The 18,937-nt window shown below is 48.8% G+C and overlaps 7 protein-coding genes across 7 annotated transcripts; 1 reads left to right on the top strand and 6 right to left on the bottom strand.

The window, feature by feature from the left end:
* Positions 1 to 579: 579 nt before the first annotated feature.
* Positions 580 to 3,355, bottom strand: BKA55DRAFT_511353 (kinase-like domain-containing protein; the record flags this gene model as incomplete). Its single annotated transcript, XM_046187702.1, has 4 exons — positions 580 to 2,156; positions 2,207 to 2,376; positions 2,421 to 2,743; positions 2,789 to 3,355. 4 exons carry the CDS (start codon positions 3,353 to 3,355, stop codon positions 580 to 582), a joined length of 2,637 nt encoding a protein of 878 aa, XP_046049590.1.
* A 744-nt stretch (positions 3,356 to 4,099) lies between these two features.
* BKA55DRAFT_690499 (uncharacterized protein) lies at positions 4,100 to 5,987 on the bottom strand (the record flags this gene model as incomplete). Its single annotated transcript, XM_046199509.1, has 4 exons — positions 4,100 to 4,291; positions 4,342 to 4,515; positions 4,562 to 5,612; positions 5,659 to 5,987. The coding sequence occupies 4 exons, from the start codon at positions 5,985 to 5,987 to the stop codon at positions 4,100 to 4,102; spliced, it is 1,746 nt and encodes a 581-aa protein (XP_046049589.1).
* Positions 5,988 to 8,702: 2,715 nt separating this feature from the next.
* BKA55DRAFT_376301 (uncharacterized protein) lies at positions 8,703 to 10,955 on the top strand. The gene is made up of 5 exons (XM_046185923.1): positions 8,703 to 9,040; positions 9,087 to 9,530; positions 9,573 to 9,767; positions 9,817 to 10,097; positions 10,148 to 10,955. Exons 1-5 carry the CDS (start codon positions 8,868 to 8,870, stop codon positions 10,864 to 10,866), a joined length of 1,812 nt encoding a protein of 603 aa, XP_046049588.1. The 5' UTR covers positions 8,703 to 8,867; the 3' UTR covers positions 10,867 to 10,955.
* On the bottom strand, positions 10,949 to 12,434 carry BKA55DRAFT_569108 (uncharacterized protein). The gene has a single exon (XM_046192892.1). It carries the CDS (start codon positions 12,287 to 12,289, stop codon positions 11,045 to 11,047), a length of 1,245 nt encoding a protein of 414 aa, XP_046049587.1. The 5' UTR covers positions 12,290 to 12,434; the 3' UTR covers positions 10,949 to 11,044.
* A 67-nt stretch (positions 12,435 to 12,501) lies between these two features.
* On the bottom strand, positions 12,502 to 14,425 carry BKA55DRAFT_512500 (uncharacterized protein; the record flags this gene model as incomplete). Its single annotated transcript, XM_046187813.1, has 2 exons — positions 12,502 to 14,114; positions 14,161 to 14,425. The coding sequence occupies 2 exons, from the start codon at positions 14,423 to 14,425 to the stop codon at positions 12,502 to 12,504; spliced, it is 1,878 nt and encodes a 625-aa protein (XP_046049586.1).
* A 947-nt stretch (positions 14,426 to 15,372) lies between these two features.
* BKA55DRAFT_511436 (ClpP/crotonase-like domain-containing protein) lies at positions 15,373 to 16,197 on the bottom strand (the record flags this gene model as incomplete). Its single annotated transcript, XM_046187707.1, has 1 exon — positions 15,373 to 16,197. One exon carries the CDS (start codon positions 16,195 to 16,197, stop codon positions 15,373 to 15,375), a length of 825 nt encoding a protein of 274 aa, XP_046049585.1.
* A 329-nt stretch (positions 16,198 to 16,526) lies between these two features.
* On the bottom strand, positions 16,527 to 18,921 carry BKA55DRAFT_539821 (uncharacterized protein; the record flags this gene model as incomplete). The annotated part of the gene is made up of 3 exons (XM_046190192.1): positions 16,527 to 16,619; positions 16,676 to 18,855; positions 18,900 to 18,921. 3 exons carry the CDS (start codon positions 18,919 to 18,921, stop codon positions 16,527 to 16,529), a joined length of 2,295 nt encoding a protein of 764 aa, XP_046049584.1.
* Positions 18,922 to 18,937: the final 16 nt, after the last annotated feature.

Below are 18,937 nucleotides of genomic sequence, written 5' to 3'. Positions count from 1 at the left end.
GTGACTAGCCTTAACTTTTCCATCATTCCCTTGAGCCGTCATGCACATCCGATCTCATGCACTGAATCCGATCACCATCAGGCATAGGGTAACACTCCGCAAACCGAGCGAAGACACTGAGCTAACGTCACCATCCAATCCCAGCCTGTCTAAGAGCCAGGAAGGGAAACAGGAGAATGCGCTAGAACTGTAAAAGTATAGCTCGTTCAGTTTGGTCTCTCATTTGCAGCTGATCAACAACACTGCACATAAAACCAGATTAACGACATCGAACATACAAGCCCTGTATCAGAGATTGAATTGCAGTATATGGGTATTTAAGTATAATCCAAGTCTAAGTGCTCCCCTGTAAATGTTCACCATATAATTCCAATTACTCCAAAAACCGCTTAACGCCTAAATCATTGCTCATTCTCCCTGTGAAAACGATGGCCTCCCCGTTGATGGACCCGCCGACGTCTCATCGTTACCTGGACTCACCGACCCAGTGAGTATTGCCCAGACATTTGATTCAGAGCTCTTATGGTCGACAATATCACTGCAACAGTCAGCACCAAGCTTTCCCATCATGAAGACAACTTACGTCCTGTTATGCTCATCCCCTCCGTAGAGGGCATGGTCGTCCAGATAGATCAGTCGGCGGAGACCATCTGGATCGTTACCAAAGCTCAAGAACTGAAAGGTAAAAGCGGTATCACCAAGGCCTTTCTCTTCCATTCGCTTGATCACCTTCGTTATACAGGCTTCGACACCTTTCTCTTCAATAGGACCGCCACCCTCCCATATTCCATCTGTCAAGATGATGACACTTGTTGGTCGTTTGGGATCCACCATATTAGCATCTGCGAATACTTGGTTGAAAGAGTGCTTCATATTGCAGAGCGTTTCAGCGTCGTTGCCACTGAGCCATTGCCGTACTGGGTTGATGAACTTGTCGATTTTCAGAAGGAATCGAGGTCGTCGTTCTATTGGGTATTTCTTGTCTGGTTTTGATGTGAAGCGGATTTCTGGACCAGCTGGATCGATCTTTCTGACGAGCCATACCAAAACTTCTATCACTTTAAGAACCTCGCGTTCCCTACTGCGCATCGTCACAGAGTCGTCTATTATAAAGACAAAACGTCGGCGCCCCATTCGATTGCAGAACTGTTCGTAGCCCCCCAGTAATTCCCTTTTACCATTTTTCTTGCGGTGATTGACAACACCGTCGATAGTGAGATCGCCATACATACCCGCTCCGTTCTGTTGTTTCTGCGGAGTGAGTCTGTTGATGTCGATGGAGGTCTTGGCAGGGCTGTTGGCATCAGGAACCGAATGATGATGATTATCTTGAGCAGAAAATGAGATGCCAGGATGCTTCCGAGAACCTAACGCGTGTCCAAGGTTGAAATCATTGGTTGACACCGTTGAGATGGGGGAGGATTTATCTTCCAATTCAGCTATAGCTTGAACATCATTGTGACTCCATTGAGTTGATATGCGTCGATCAACTGGTGTTCCGTTGTTTGAAGGCATTCGAGTATTGATGCCAAGAGGGTCTCGCTGGTGCATATTAGGGTGATTCAAGGCTATACTGATCTGCCTTGAAGATTCCGGATGGGAAAACGTCCGCTGATGAGGAGATCGATCTGGCTGAAACAACGACTCGGTCATATTCATGGGCGACTGGGTGAATACCGTGGTGTTGTTGAAGCCGGGTTGAGGTAAGGGAGGGCCGCTATAATACCCTGAGGGGGGAGCAGGGCGAAAGAGATCGCGGTAAGTCCCCTCAAAGGCCTTCCAGATAAGGATGGGGCTTTGTCTTTCTCGAAATGGCACAAGCATCCAACGCTCAACTAGGCTGCAAACGCTCCGCGACAGGGAAATGGGGCCCTGTAGCGCATCGACCGCAGCTGAATGTGATTTCACCACGCAAGTAAGTGCAGTTGAGCTGTTATGGAAGCATTCGCCAAAGCTACCATCGGCAAGAAGTGGCCAATGTGTCAGGATTTCTCTTCTGCGTTCGTTGGTAGCTTCATCAAGGGCAGCCATTCCGCCAGCGACCCAAACGATTGCTTCGCTAATGACACAACCAAGAGACCAAACATCAGAGGCGACTGGGACCTGTCTCAAACCCTTCTCCTGGTCTCTGTAGAATCTGGTTGCTTCGGGGGAACCTGTTGCAGCTTGTTAGTGTAATCCATCAATCTGGGAGGAGAGTAGTCACAATATGTCCGGTTCCCATCATTATCCTGAAAGCTGGTCTCATCCTCATCCATTGGTCGATCAGGTGTCGCAGTGTCGAAATCAGCAAGCTTCATTTGGAAACCAGACGAGTACCGCCCATGTCTACCAGGGAATACCAAAATGTTGGCAGGCTTGATATCCCGGTGAGCACTACAACATTAGTAACAATTAACAAGATTGGGAGTGTCACATACAATCCTGTTCGTTGATTCCGAGGGCCACCTCCAAGGTTTTGTATCTTGTCGATGGCTTTGGTGAGACCCATCAAGCCATATAAAAAATACCGCCGCTCTTCTTCCGTGGCTGGTCTTTCGTTGCGCTTGAATAATTCGAGAAGACTGCCTTCACTGGCATACTCTAGGATCATAAAACAGCGATTGTTCTGCTCAAACGAACCAAGATATTTGACAATGTAATCGGAAGACTCGATCGCGACGAATGCGTTGTACTCCTTAACCCATGCGTCTCGCAACTTCTCTCTTTCTCGTGTGCGGTATTCTTTGAAGACGACCGTACCCTGCTCCTGTTAGTTGGGAAAGGAGATGCACAAGAAATAACTTACCGTTGAACTCCATTCGTGGTCGAAGCACTCAGGGTATAAAGTCACGACTCGAATAATTGACTTGGAGTGGTTTGACTTGGTTGTAATTTTGGATATTTTGCTGACAGGTAATATTTGCCGCCGGTCGATTTGTCGCTTATCCATGGGTGTATTGCTCGAGAAGATAAGAGGGCAGAACATCCATTGGATGTCGCAAAACTCGTTCATGTCGTCGACAAGTGCAGGGTCGTCTCCAAAGCAGCGCGCATTGAGTAAAGGTAGTTGCTGGTCCTGGTAACCATTGGAAGTAAAATGATTGATGAGATATGACCTCCCAATATAGACCAAAATGGAGAAGATATTTAAGTAACCCTTCTCAATCGTGGAGGGAAGAGCGTGGATGTTGCGATCGATCGCTTGAGATAATCGTTGCTGGCCACCCCTCCTCCACCATCTGGCCGTGACAACAGGGCTAATGAATTGAGTCTCGTTGTCGTCCCCATCCAGTCCCGGCTGTAGCTCCTGGCGAACGTATCTTATAAACTCATTATGGCGCTCGTCGCGAGGATGGTTTCTGGAATGAAGCATGGCGACTATGCAATGGGGACCGCAAGAGTCCGATGTGAGAGTAGAACCAACGACTTTCGAGATCCAATTATGTATGATATATTAAAAAAGGCGAAATCTGGTGATGATGACGGAAGATGGAAGTGGTGGAGGTCCTTTCCTGTAAATTATTTAAGGTCGCGGAAGAGTGGTTCGCATAAAAGGCATGTGCGATCTTTTCCAACAAGGCACTTTCCAATTCAAGCCAATTCGGGCCATCAACTTTCCAGATTGGTTAGGAAGGGCGTGCATATATGCAGCAAGGCTCTCCTCTGCAACATTGTATCTTGCCCACCACCACCTGGGGAAGCAGGCTGTGTTGAAGATGCCTTAAAAACGCAGCCACTCGTTTTCTGCCTTCTCGTATGATTTAGATCTGTAATTTGAGCATCTATACTTTGAAAGTGGCTGAGATGGAACATGGTGGAGATAGTTCACCCAACAAGCAACTCAATGACAGAGCCTCACACAAAAGTGAGAGAAGAGAAATGGTGTGACAGACACATCCGCGCGGGGAATCAGGCTGCAGCCTAACAGATGATTCCGCACATGTACATGAATTGACATCATCAAGCATATCCTACTTTGTGTAATGATCCCTGAAATATATCTTGTCCACGAGCTCCTGACTCATGTTGGAAAATCTATTGTCTATAAAAGGTACAGATAGGAATAAAATGGTGGGAAATGACATAAAATGAACACCCTAGATTGCGCCGTGTTACTCTAAGATCCGTATCTGACTCTTCCATTCTGCGGCCTGCGCAGCATGAAAAGAATGATCATCCAAATAACAATGGTTACAATCGTGATGGTAGCGGAAAGGCCAAAGAATAGAGAAAATATCTCTTTGTTCAATCTCCATGGCGCCTTCGCGTTCACTTGAGGCCATTCAAGAATGCCGCTCTGAAAGAAGGACTGCATACATAATTAGACTTTGCAAGGTGTCCAAGGGGACGGTGACGTACAGCCATGAATGTCCCAGGGAGGAAAATGAGAGTCACAAATGTGATAATATGCATTGAACTCGTCTCTCGCTTGGTCTTGTTGGCGATATTCTCCATATTTCGAGTTGACAAATGAGCGCTCTCTGCGTATATCTTGTTGATCTGGATGGTTTTGTACTGGAGAATGGTATTGTACTAAAGGAGTCAGTCTTGAATACTCCAGTATTGACCAGTAACTTACCATTTCTTTGCTCTCCTTGACGAGCAATAGCAGCGCATTGAGCTGCGCCTGATGAGCGTCGACATTGGCCTCAATATTTCGAGAGTGCCGACAATATTGAAGAAAAGAGTCCCCGCAGCCCTTCTTAATCTCTTTCAAAGCCGGGAGCCGATACTGAGTCATAAGACATTGGTAGTGCTCGCGGATCTGTCTGATAACTTGGTTGTTCAGCTTGAGAACCAGGAGCGCTTCTTGTATTGTCTCTAAGCCTTGCTGTAGTTTTTGTAGCTCGTCAAAAGAAAACACTTCAAGCCTCTCGAGTCTCTTGACTCGGTCATTAAGATCGCCCCAGGGATCCTCCTTTTCATTGCTTTGACTGTGGGTTGACCCAGATTCCAGACTTGTCATATGCGAGAGCCTTTGAGAAGGAGATTCAGCCAACCCTGTTATAATCTTCACGTCTTTGGTAATGACCGACTCGTCTTTTATGGCAGGCGTTCTCGCCTTGTCCACAAGTGGTTTGATCCCATCAAATAGTTCGTTGATGTAGAAGATCCAGTCATCGTCGCACCAGTCAATCAGCATAGTGAGAGCCTCGAGTGAAGACGAAAACGCCTGCGGAACAGATTTCAGAACGCTTGATTGGAGAGATTTATTCTCATTCAAGGCTTCTTGGAACAACTCCTCGTTCAGTGAGTTTCCCTTGCAGGTCACCCAAAACGACTGACCGTTTTTGATGTCAAAGGAATGATATACTGCGAGTTGTCGGATTCCCCAACATCTGTTTGGGATGGAACTGGAACTCTCGACGGACCTCAAGACGAACGAATACCTAATTTCGCGCCCTGAGAGACCCATTCGTTCGAGAGGGAGGATATCATCCTCAGCCGAGAGCAAAGTATTGTCGTCGTTGAATTGAGGAAGGTTACGCCACTCCTGAGCAGAATGCGACCGTCGGAAAGAATAGAGACAGCTCAGAAACGAAGGCGGTATTTGTTGATATGTGCAGAGATATTTGAACATCTTGACTGGACATCTGACTTGATCTTTAGAAGATTTGGATTGGAGAGACCTAAGTTTGTTAAATCCTGTGCCTGAGTACAGGCCAGTGTACTTACACGTATCTCATCCTTGGGGCTTTCTTATTTGGCTGTAGGCGAAGTAATAAATCTTCCATGGTCTTGATATCACCCGAGAGTGATTGACAGTTGCATTGAGTCATGCAATCGCACGTTTCAAAGATCTTGAGACAAGCATTTTCAGGTCTTGGGTGGAAGATTCGAGCTGCTTCTCGATTCCATGTATCAGCTACTGCTTGTCGGGCTCTGGAACTCCTTCTGCTGCTGGAGGCAGTTTGAGGGTAGTTGTGAGAGGCATCGCATATCTTGTCGAAGTATCGTTCCGATTCGGACAGCTCCACAGTAGTGACACTATTCTGGGAGGACATGATAGTATTGGGAGTTTGATAAATGAGCTAGTGCTTGAAGGTTACGTAGATTACTCGGGACCAAGCTAATTTATTTCTTTGAAGAAAATTCCAATTCCAAGTAGCAGGGATCAGAGAATCGCATAGCCTAGATCAGATGCAACGGCAAAATTTGATAAAGAATGCCTGATATTAACTGTGCTCAAAAGGGAATTGGCAGTGATTTTTGTGGATGGTGTGAATGAAGATGGTAGAGATAGACAAAGGGTATGAGGCCAGGTAGGGTACTGACATGTAAAGTGGCTGAGCTGGAAGGCGAATACAACAGGCCTCATGTAACCCGAACTGAAGACTCAATATTGCTCAAATGCGTAAATGAATAGAAAGCATGCAGGTTTTCACATTGAATATTGCGAAAAGATATATCAAGAACGTATTTGTAGCCATTTGCATGATTCATGGCGCCAGATCATAAATTTCGTCTTTCTCAGCCTGGTCCAGTCAGCTGCTGGGCCAGAGACATCACAGGATGCACAAATGTAAGAAGACAACTCACTTCAGTCAAGGTCCTTGGAAGATAGAACACAAACTCGGTTCCTATATGCTGGAGCCCCGGATCAGCTTCTGATCCACGAAAGCACTGCCACTACCAGTGACCCGACCTACGTACCTCGACCTCAATGGTTTGGTCATTGAATTTGGTCCGAAGGTGCCTTCGTACATCCTCTAGCCGCACTTTGTATGCCACAATAGAGTTGTGCTTCATGGTGGCAAACAAACGATTGGCGAATGTGGAATGCGGTTAGATTTTGGTGATGGGGTTTTTGTTTTCTCAGTTCTGTATCGCGCAAGGTCGCCTTGGGCGTTTTTGTCGCCTGAAGACAGTCTGCCTCGGGGATGGTTGGGGACTGCGCCAGGCATGTCGGGCAGGTTGCTAGATATTTGCTCTCCTGACAGCTGCGGCTCAAGATAACGCGGGGCTTGCTCGGAGTACCAGAGTGCGATTGGTAGATCCTCGATGGACAGCGCAATGGGCCGGGCTCAGGGGGTCAGGCTCTCGGATCAATTACCAATCAAGTTTGAAGTGTGACCGCTGTACGCCATATTGCATCTGAGAATGTGCCAAGAGAAGCACAAGCAGCAAAGGTGGTTGAAATGATGAACGCTGTTGGCTGATAGCCCACCGATCCTTGGGCGATGGCTCACATTTTGGTCATGCAGGTGATTGCGAAGCCAACATGCAGCGAGGTGCAGCCTGGTGTGACTCTTCTTGGTCCGAGCCTTAATCCACACCATGAAAGGCGCCAGAGAAGTGGAAGAAACATAAGATGCGCAAGGCCTGCAACGTCTTTGTATCGCTTTCAAAAGTGTTTAACAATGTCGTTGTCAATGTTTCATTACAAAACGGCTATGAGCAACTACCTCAAGGATGCCTTGACAGCTGTTGGAGGAACTGTGGATCAATCACCAGTTGATTCCCGGGCAGTAGCGCCAAATCTGTGAAATTCTGATCAAAACACTGACCGAAAACATCGTTTCCGGGCGTTGCGTGTAACCATGATTGATCGGGTGTCGAAAAGATGTCCAATTCCTTCAGCTCGAATTTGTCAGCAGCGTCGACGGTTTGATGATCTCGATATTTCGGTCGATGACTGGAGGGGCTGGCGAGACCGGGCTCTGTATACTTACACGAATAACGTATCTTAAAGTTGATCGCTGGAGGCTTGGGCAGTGTAGTCAGAGCTTTCATTTCATGCGGCGGTTGTTGCGTAAATGGTTTGTGACTGGGAAGTGTAGAATGTAATGCTTAAAGTCGGATTACTTGAAGTTAATCGTTGATGTCAAGAAATGCAATCACAAGGAAGGCGCGGCCAGTGAACTACACATGATGGTGGTGTAATGTTTGGGAAGTTGCGTCCACAGGCATTTAGAAGTTGTAGGAAGCCCGACTCATGCATCATCATCATCAACTTTAACATGATCCATTCAGCAATGGCTTGAATGAGCTTCTAGACAAGCCACCGGACTCAAGCGATTAAACCAGGAATAATTTCATCCTGAGTTCAGGACTATCCGAACTCCGTCCCAATTGCCAAAAATGCTACCTATTGGACACTTTTTATCTCAGGATTCTCAGCTATCAGGCTGGGATTGTCGATTTCAGGTCGGCCGACCAGGAGCACCGAATAAATTGGAGGGTGCGACGCCGGTTACACCAGTCAAGCTGAATGTCACCGAGGAGAACGGACGGCAGTGGCTTTGTCAAGCGGGGAAACCTTGAAGTCTGATTCCGCCCTACAAGGCTGCTTTAAACACAAGCTTTAGCTGATGTGGAGAAACAAGCTTGGCTTCGTCCTTGGATTCCAATCTGTTTGGCATAACCTTCTTAAAACCGTTCCAGAAACGAAACCAATAACGAGCGCGTCGGTGCGAGCCGTCGTTAATCCCTTCATTCAAGTGCCGTGTTGGAACGGACACGGACTTGGATGAAAACCCAGCCACAGTCTGCTCCTTTTTCGATGACGATACAACCCTGCAAAGCCCAGATATAGCGCTGCATTGAACCTGCATCGCCACACCGACACAGAAAATTCCGCTGCAAGTGCCCTGAAACCAAAGCCGAGTCCGATCTCTGGCTTCAGTGTCACAGCCACATTCAGGATCCAAGTCCGCTCCTCAACCACAACGACTCAATTTCTGGTGATCTCTTGACCTACGGGGACGGTAAAGAGAGGGAAACCATCAGATCCGCCTTCGAGGTCATTCCAATGTGATGAAAAGGATAAGCTAGGATCCATGAGTCGTGGATCTAAATGAGACGTTTTCCCCGCCGTTGAGAAGTTTGATGATTCAATTTCATCTACGCTAGCATCAAAACAAAGACGTTAAACTGTATTCACAATGGCCTCGAGAGCAGACCCAAATGTCCCGTTGCTTAAGACGTGCCAGACGTGTTTTCATGCTAAGATTCGATGCGAGAAATCGCAGGAGTCTGGAAAATGCGACAGGTGTTTGCGCTTGAACAAGACATGTGTCTTTAATCCTTCTCGGCGACGAAAGGCTTTGAGGCCTGGGTAAGACTTTTGTACTTTGTGATTTGCAATTACTAACCTGGTTCAGGCCGTCAAGGAATCTTGAAGCTGCGAGTCCTACCAGATCAAGGTCACCATCTTTGACCTCGGCCAATGCGACTTCAGCAAACGTTACGGATACTTCACCTGGTGTGTCCACGACACCAGCCAGCATCGATACGGAGGCATCTCACAACCCGTTCTCCAGAGGAATATTGTCATTTGAGAAGGGGCAAGAGTTTCTTGATACTTTTAGAATGCGCATGTCGCCTCATTTTCCGTTCGTGGTGGTTGCAGAGTCGGTAACCATTCAGGGGTTGGTTCAAGACAAACCAACATTGTGTGTTGCTATACTTGCGGCGGCTTCACACGAGGATCTGAAGCTTCAGCAAGATTTGGGGAAGCTCTTCAACGAAATTGTCCTTGTCAGGATGATAAAGGGGCCTTTTGCAAGTCTGGATATGCTGCAAGGACTGTTAGTGCATTTGGCATGGTGAGTACTACGTCTTCTCAAAATTCGTCGCTAATGATTCAGGGCGCATTTTCATCAAGGAACAATGAAGTATACCCAGCATTTATCACTTGCAGCAAGTATAATATCAGATATGAGACTTGATCGACCAAGAGTTGCAAGTCTATGGGCTTTGAATCGAGAGAGTAAGCACGGGTCTGGTGAAATGACACATGATGAAATGAGAGCTTTGGCCGGGACTTATTATCTCTCTTCAAGGTAGACTATGTTGTACAACAGCCTCCAAGCCACATCTAACACGCAATAGTTCGGCTGTCTTGCTACAAAAGTCACATCACTTTCGATACTCTCCATTTATCCTCGAATGCTGTCACAACCTTTTGTCCAGGGGAACCGCTCCTTCTGACAGACATCTTCCATACATCATTTATCTTCAGAAGCTTACCGAAGAGGTCGACGATGCAGTCATTGAAGCCACAGGAGCAATGCGAGGGTCAAGACAGGATAAGCTGCCTGCTGAGCTACATAGAATCAGAGAGCGATATACGTCGACAAAATCATCCTTGCCATTTCCGCTCAGCGAGAGTCGTAAGTGCCTGTTCCCATCAAAGTTGAAGAATCTCTTCTGACACATCTAGCCACAATTCTTCTGCAATTACATGTCCTTGACCTCCTTATCTGCCAACCTTCACCAGATGGCGTCTCATACGGTCCAAACGGCTTCCAAAGTCTTCAGCAAGGCGCAGACCAGGGTCGTCTTCTAGACTGGCTCTCACAAAGCATGTCTGCGGCAAAGTCCCTAATAAGCGTGATCCTCCTTCTCCCTCAAGGCGATGAAGATACAATGCCCAACATAGGCTGGATCATGCTATACTGCGCAGTCTCACTATCAGTACGACTTGACCTTGTAGCAGCACAACCCGAAAACGCACAAACTGCGGGTCATCTTCGACGTATTCTCGACATGCCTCACACCCTTCGTCAAATCGTCCTACGCATGGAATCCGCTTCAAACTCGAACCCAGGTGATGGTGAATCAGACCCATACTTTGGCCTTGCGAGAAGAGCCCGGCGTATCGAAAGATGGTATCTTGAGCGCTGTGGCCCCGTTGAATCGCCTGAAGTCGGGAGTCTGTTCGGATCTACCGAGACATCGCCTTCAAACCCATTTACCGCGGATATTGGACTTACACCATCGTCTTTTCAAGATGCTGGCTTGGTGCCGAGTCTTCAAATAACGGGCGAGTCAGAAGATACGTGGATGACCAACATATTGGCAGATCTAGAAGTTGATCCAGGGATGGAAAGTCTGCTGTTCACTGGACCTTTTGACTTTCTTGGTGAGCGTCAGTCATAGCGGCGAGGAGCTACTTTATATACTTGTGTACGGATACGGATAAGGGGAAGCGTCGGAGTTGGTGATAGCAATAAAATCACGTCCGTTGGATCTTTCATTTGTGTTACATATTACATCCCGTATACCGCCGGACCAATACCCAAACTCCGTCTATGTCTATGTTCATGTACATCGTTGACTATTTTTTACCCTTCTTTCCCGCGGCCTTTTTATGCTTCTCTTTGCCCTTCTTGATGGCATCCACAAGCTCTTCAATCTCGGCCTCCTTCTCCTTTTCGGTCTTTTCCTTGGCATTCTTTTCATCGGCAGCCTTTTTAGCAGCTCTCTTCTTGGCCTGGATCTTCTCGACCTTTTCAATCAGAGCATCACTCTCCTCCCACAACTTCTTAGCGACTTCCTCATCCTTGACTTCCTTGCGCGCAAAGTCTACTTCCATACACTCCTTGATGAGCTTTCCTCCAGGACCTCGAGCAAAGTCACCGTCCATGGCAGTGTAGAGAATGGATTGGGCGGCCATGTGAGGAGATTTGAGGAGGAACCAGGGAACCAAGTAGCCAGCGAGATAGATGGCAAGTCCCCAGAGAGATCCACGCGTCAACCAGCGACGGGTGCTGGGGGTTCGGGCAAGGCCTGGATCGACGAAGACTACTCGTGTGTTATTGGGGGCCTTATCGGGTCGCTCGTAGGCATCGAGATGCTTCTGGAATGCTTGGCCAAATACGTTCATGGCGAGTTTGCTGCGAGCGTATGCGGTACCGGGGGTCCAATTGGCCTTTGAGACGGGCTCCTTGAGAGATGGTGATCCGATGTAGGATGAACAGGTAGGAATAATAACTCGAACATCTCGATCGATGGGCTGCGCACGAAGAGCCGGGCTTAGAATACCGAGTAAATGGAAATTGGCCAAAAAGTTGACCATCCACGTCTCCTCAATCCCCTCCTCCGACTCCCTCCTCTTTCCACCAGGAGGTGTCATGACAGCAGCGCACAAAATAATCATATCCAACCGTCGAGGCGGCGCATTATCAATCCACTTAGTCGCAAACGTCCGAATACTGTAAAAATCCGATAAATCGACTTGTTCCGTGTAGATCATCTGGTTGTTCGTCTTCTGTCGCAGATCCTGGATATACTCGACGAGGAACGGATCCGACGGAGGCGCCTGTGTGAGCAGAACCAGCTGCGCACCCTGAGATGCTAGCCCGAGGGCCGTTTGGGCGCCTATACCGGACGTTCCGCCGGTCATCATGACGACTTTGCCATGGAGGAGGCGCTGGGTGGGATTCTTGCGGCCGGATGTCCAGATTTTGAGGAGGGTTAGGAGGGTGAGGGTTAGGATGGTGTAGATTATTGTGCGGCTGTGTTGGCGGACTTGTTCGGGGATGCCATTTTCGAGGACGCCGAGGAATAGAACGAGAGGCATGGCGATGAATTGATGCGGTGTTGTTCAGCGCATGTTGGAGGTTCCTTTGCGCTAGGTACCTATGATGGAGATTTGGTGTCGTGGCCCTCTAAGGAGCTTCACGTGATCCACTTGTACTTGCCATGAGCATCGACTTCAAGATCACCTCAACAACTTTTAAATAGACAAATAAAATATTAATTGACTATCTGGTTCTTCATCAATTACCATGACTAATCTCGATACCTGTCATCCTTCTTTTTTCTCGTCCAAATTTCACCAACTGGATCGCCGTGATCAGCTACACACTCCCAATCACCAATACCGTGTTGAGCAGAAGCCTTTCTAACACCTCTACCACCACCGCCAATGATGAGATTCCCAGGCCGATAATTTTTATCATGTTTCATACGACGAATTACACTCCCATGGACTCGGACTGTATCAGGCACATCTCGAACTTCACCTCCAGGAAGAGGCCAGCGGATGGGCTTCCATGATCCGTCGGACTGAAGATCCATTCTACGGAAGGGCATGTATTCCATGATTTTCCAGGCTGTTACGGCGAAGGGACCGAGACCTTGGCCGTATTCGAGGGAGTCGTGGATTCGAGCTGTGCATGCGCCGTGCATTACGTCGTGGAAATTGTTCTTGGGATGGTCTGTCTTTTCGTCCATGGGGATATCGGGTGCATGACCTGGACCTCCACTGCCGCTTGAGACTCGAAGATCAGGAATTGGTGGTCGTCCTGTTGCTTCTTGCCAGTCGTGGGCAGCACAACATCCCATTTCGGCAACTTTTTCATCGTCAAACGGGAGGCCGGCTTTTTGGGCTTCTCTCACGATCCATGCGAGAGGGATGTGACTGGTACTCTTGCTCCCTTCGAGCATTTCCCAGCCTCCACCAACGTCGGCGTGGCCGCCAGAGAACCAAACCTCGTCAATATCCTGGGCGGCATCGTCGTCAATGTTGTTGATCTCATCAAGAGCCAGACCGGAGAGGTTCGAGAAATTGTCTGGATCTCCGCATTGGCTTGGCCTTCTGCATGATCTGGAGCGAGCACGATACGGGGCATATGCGTTTCCTTTCTTTCGACCACCTCTCTTGTCATTGGGGGAGAGGTGATTGCCTTTTCTGCCTCGATCGTCGTGCCCATTGAGTTCTTCGCGGATATCGTTGATTGCCTTGTGAAAGTGATGACCTTTGTCATCTTTCTGCTTGGGTCGATCTTGATACATAAGATCCTGACGAAACTTGGCTCGTCTCTCGTCGATACTGACTGCATGGCGAATCACTCTTGCGCTACTTCTTGCAGTATACGGGAACTTGCTGCGTTGCATCCAAGCTGTCTCAAATCTCGGGACCGAATTGACTGTGTCGAAGAGCCCAAGGAACCGAATACGACCAACTGGACGAGAAAATGTTTCTCGAAAGCCCTTCATGAATTGGAACATTTCATCTCTTTTCTTCTTTGCGGCTTCGGTCTCTTTGCTTGGTGGTTTATCACAATCTTCCTCATCTTCAGGAATTTGTTCACGGCCTTGCCATTGAGCAAATGCCTTCCACGCAAACTTGACCATTTCCTCATTGCCGTGCGACAAAAGGCCGATGTAATCGAGCATCTCAGCTAGAAAGCGTGCGATATATGCTCCCCGACTGAAACCAAACATGTAAATCTCATCGCCGGGGTTATAGAATCGCATGAGGAATCGATAGCCTCCTACGACATGCTGGTCGAATGAAGAGCCAATCGCCGAGTCTTTGGCTTTTTGATACCAAGAATCAAAGCGAGCCCGAACACCGGTATGAGTGAGCGATCCTGAAACGACATAGGTGCCAATGCCCGCTGGATTGTGTGAGTTGAATGTGGCTGCGACGAACGGATCACTTACGCTGGTAGTAATGGTACTGGTCATCGGCCTGACGGTCAAGCATTCGAAAGATCTTGAGAATGTTGCTGTCACTATCATCGCCATGGAATTTGTTTCCTGTTCCATCGAAACAGAGAACAAGCTTCCGAGGCTTTCGCCCAAATCCGACACCTGGGTCAAGTCCCATTGCAGGAGTTGAAGGTCTGCTCTGAAAATCCCTAGATGATTCGGGATGGCCTTTAACAGACTCATTCAGAGAATTCGGGGCGAGGTGACTGTAATCCATTGCTGCACACTTCGTTCCCACCGTGACACCAGGCGAAGGTTTGTAACATCACACAAGGTGCTCACGAATGCAGCCGAGTGCAGCTGGGGAGCAGCCTCTTATGTTGGACATGATCACTAGCCCGGGCTGTCTCAAATCTCATCGAACTGAACCATGTTCCGGCCAAAGATCAGCCAAGCGGTAAACAATACAATAATTCCGGTATGCATCCCCGCAGCTACCTGCGGTGGTACAAGGACAAGATACGACAGTGGCTCAATGTCTTAGATGGCGGCGCCAGTGAACAGGTAGTGGGTGTTTCCAGGCTGACGATTTGATCTCTCCCGTCGATCTCTACCATGACGATACCCTCTAAAGGGGCCGCTTGTCTCTAACTGGCTCATGCATTCAGCCCAAGACATTTGAGGACCTCAAACAAGAAACTATCGTCGAACCAAGTTGGAGCTTTCACCGTGCCAACTCCACTAGGTCATCCTTGCATCTGGTGGTGCACCTCTCACCAACCAGAATTCGCTGATCGTCATCAATTGCCGATAGCTGTGAATTGCGTTTACCACTATCTCGTTTTTGGGGACATACAGATTGCCCGCGTCGAGCTGAGAACCCTCTTTGGGAGATTTGGGTGATGATCTACTACATGTGGCTGCCCGAGAGATTTTGCTGTCGATCGACATCCCTAGTTCTTTTGGAATGAAAGTCTAAGCGCATACCAATCGGAGAATGAATTACTCCATCGCGGAATCTATGAGCCGCTATTAAGGGCCGTCCCTAGGAGTCGCTAGGCGGATATGCGCAAACATGCCCGCGAAGTGGTGAATTGATAATGATTTGGAAGCTGAGACACTAACAAGCCATCGACGTTGGTGGCAGCCCAATGTCTGAGCAGCAATCAACTGTATGAAGATCAATGCTATGTCCATTCTTCTAATAACACCCGCACTGAGAGTCTACAGCTTACTGTTCTTCCAAACAGCATTCCTCTTCTCGACAAAACTCAAGACACCCTCCTTCATATTATCACCACCTTCCATACTCTTATAAATCCCCCCATCAATCCTGTTCGTACTCTCCTTAGGCCCCTCAGCTTCCCACCCTCCCAAAAGACCCTCGCGGGACACAATAATCGAGTCGGGCGAATTGTCAGACATCTCAACAGCCCACTTCAACGCCTCTTGAACAACATCCTCCAGCTTAACAACCTTGTTCACAATACCCCAGTCAAAGAACTGCTGTGCGCTGTACATACGTCCCAAAAGCGCAACTTCTGATGCCCGTTGTCGTCCTACCGTTCGAATAAGACGGGGTAGTGCACCGGCGATGGCAACGACTCCGCGCTTCACCTCTGGAAGACCAAACTTGGCGGTCTCGCTGGCGATGACCATGTCGAGGTTAAGTATCATTTCCATTCCACCGCCGAGACAAAGACCATTGACGGCTGCGATGATGGGTTTCTTTCCATGGCGGTTACTCAAACCACCGAAACCGTTCTCTGCCCATTTCTCAACGTCTTTGACGTTTCCTTCTGAGTTTTTGACGTTCCATTCTTTGAGGTCTGCGCCAGCGCAGAATGCGCGTCCGGTGCCTGTTATGATGGCACAGCGGAGTGAGGGTTCATTGTCGTACCATTTCCAGAGACGGTCGAGATCGAAACTCATTTGGCGCTGGAGGGCATTGAGATGTTCTGGGCGGTTGAGGGTGACGAGAACGACGTGAGGGTGGGGGAATGATATGACGGTGTGAGGCACTTTTGGGGGATTGAGTGACTTTGACATGATGTTTATTGTTACTGTGATTTATGTGATTTACTGATGTTTGAACTGAAAGATCAAGAACCTGAAGCCGGAGCTCTTATTTACATCACTACAAGCTCCAGTATCCGTACCACGGTAAGCTCAGTGTGGGGAACCTCGGCACCTCGGAAGCTCCCCCAACAATGGCAACGCGCCGACGATCCCCCTCATTAACACCACAGAAAGACAAAAGACATTGGTAAGTTACTGTAGATTCAATTGTATATTCCCACAGCTCTCAAACGCCCTCACCTATTTCATTGGTATTGAAACCCATCGAATTATAATAGTACATTTTACACATCTCCTCATCACGCCGGTAGTCCGCGTTTCTCGCTCTCAGTGAAAAAGATGACCATACGCCAGAGCTTCTTGACAAGATCCTCCGCCTCATCATCGAGTGCCTGTGAAACGTGTGTTAGTAATGTGATCATAAGACATGAATGGGGGGGGGACGTACTCCTTCCAGCTCTTCCACCAGAGCGGCTGCAGTACCGTGAGTGCGAAGATGTTCCTCCACTGCTTCAACGAGCATCTCCTCTTGTACACCGAGATACTCAACAATCTTCTTCTCCACGAATGGTCGAAGCTTGTCCTTTACCACTGCATCATCCATGAACTCCCACTTGACTTGCCATCCCCACAGACCATCCTTGTCCGATGGGATTTCCTGAGCCAGGGATCGAACAGCCTGTGAGATTTCCTCTTCTGTCATATGCGCCGTAGCAGATGAGGGCTCGAATTGAATAGGGACCAGTTGGCGCTTTGTAGAAGTATCCGCTTCTTCGTCGTCCAAGAGACCCTCCACCTCTGCGATTGTGCGCCGTTGTGGTGCTGCCCTGGATGCTTGAGCCTTCTGAGCTGCGGCTCCGAGGGATAGCTTGAACGGCTGTGGTGCAGCGGCGGGTGCTTGTCGCTGATCCATTTCTTCAGCTTGCTTGTCGAGGAATGAGTCGGCCATACCACGTGCACGCTCCATCTCAGCCTTTTCACGGCGCTGTTCATCATGCTCTGCTCTTCTGTCTGCTTCATCTTGTGCTTCCTCATCTGCACGATCACCAGCTCTCTTGCGAGCCCAACCGCTGTGATCGCGGTAGTAGGGGTGTGTCTTGCGACTTGCTTCTTTCTCATCATCCCATGCCTTTTCTCGCTCAAGCTGCTCTTGCTTTCGTTGTTCGAATGACTCTGCATCTTGACGTTCTCGCTCGCGCTCTCGGTCTATTGCTGCTTGTCTTGATCGTTCCCTGTTGCTCCACTTGCGCTCAGCTTCGAGATATGCTTTCTCATCCTCCTCATCCTTTTTGGACTTGTATCGTCGGTACAGTTCTCCGTCGCTGGCGTCTGTGTCGTCATCTTCTTGGTGAATAGAAAGGTCTGTGTTTGAGATACCTCCATTCACAAAGGCAACTCGCTGTCCATTCTGTCCCTTAGGTCCTGATGGCGCATTTGCTATGCTGCCTCTTGGGCCAAGAGGAATGTTGTTGGTAGCTGGTGGTGAATCGAGTCGAGAATGCCGGGCTGGTCCATTTCGTCGTCGCTCCATCTCCTCCATCTCTTCTTCCTTTCTTAAACGCTCCAGATCTCGCTGATTGCTGCGTTCTCGGAATGCAGCGATTTCTTGTGCCACAACTTCCCTCATCTCAGCTGGAATATCTGCGAGTTCGTCCTCTTGAGCCAATGGGATATTCACCACTTCAACATTCTCGCCAGACTCGGTGTTGCCCATTGTGACATCCTCAGTTGCTGTGTTGGTTTTGGGATAGAACAAATCGTGAACAACGTCCTTAAGTGCTGACTTGGCCGCCTCGAGCTTCTCCGATATGATAGCACCGTCTTGACTCTCCTCGTAGGACTCCAGGTACTTGAGCGAACTCTCATCGACCATAACTTTGAGCTTCGTCTTGTCGATACCCTCGTACGTGTCGTCTTTGGGTGCATCCGCGGCTACTGGTTGTCGCTTGACGGGAACTTCGACTTGTTGCTCGTGGAGAAGTTTGACTGCAGTACTCAGCGACCAAGGGTCCTCAAAAAGAGCGAAACCAAACTTAACGCCTTTATGATCTTCTGTGACACTAGCTTCAGAATCCCACTTCCGCAACTTTCCACAAGCGCCCAACAGTCGTAGGATCCCTTCATCGCCGCCCAAGCCTTCAGGAATCTCATTTATAAAGATCGTTCGGAGCTTCTCCTCGTTCGTCGGGGGAACAAGTACCTGTGTTACTTCCCTCGCACCTCGGTCTCGATCACCTCCTCGATCCATTCCCAAGCCAGGTCGTCCACCGCTGGGCATAGGCATATCACGACCGCTCGCTGTAGGAGTACCGGGCTTTCCCTGCTGCGATGTACCGAGTCGAATCACGGGGGCGTTGAAGTTGATGTTGGGCATGTTTGCAGGCGCTTGGAAGCTGGGTGGAAGGCCGCTTGGACGATTAGCTTGCGGGGCGCTAGACTGCTGGACACCTGGAGGTGCCATTCCCGGAGCAGAAGACATGCCTGGAGGAGGTCCTGCGAACATGTTAGAAGGGTAGTGAGTGTTTTGCAGAGTCTGCGCACCTAGACCAGGTGGAGGGGCCATTCCTGGAGGGGCATTGTTTGATCCGGGATATCCTCCATACGCAGGAGGCGCGCCGTAGGGATTGTCTACTCAAGTTAGCTCTGTTGATACTGATTCAAGGGAAACATACTGCCATAAGGATTATACGCCATATTGGCGCCGTCGCGT

The sequence above is a fragment of the Fusarium redolens genome (genome assembly GCF_020744475.1).
Source record: "Fusarium redolens strain MPI-CAGE-AT-0023 chromosome Unknown BKA55scaffold_8, whole genome shotgun sequence".
Lineage (NCBI taxonomy): Eukaryota > Fungi > Ascomycota > Sordariomycetes > Hypocreales > Nectriaceae > Fusarium > Fusarium redolens.
This window is presented reverse-complemented; position numbering and strand designations above follow the sequence as displayed.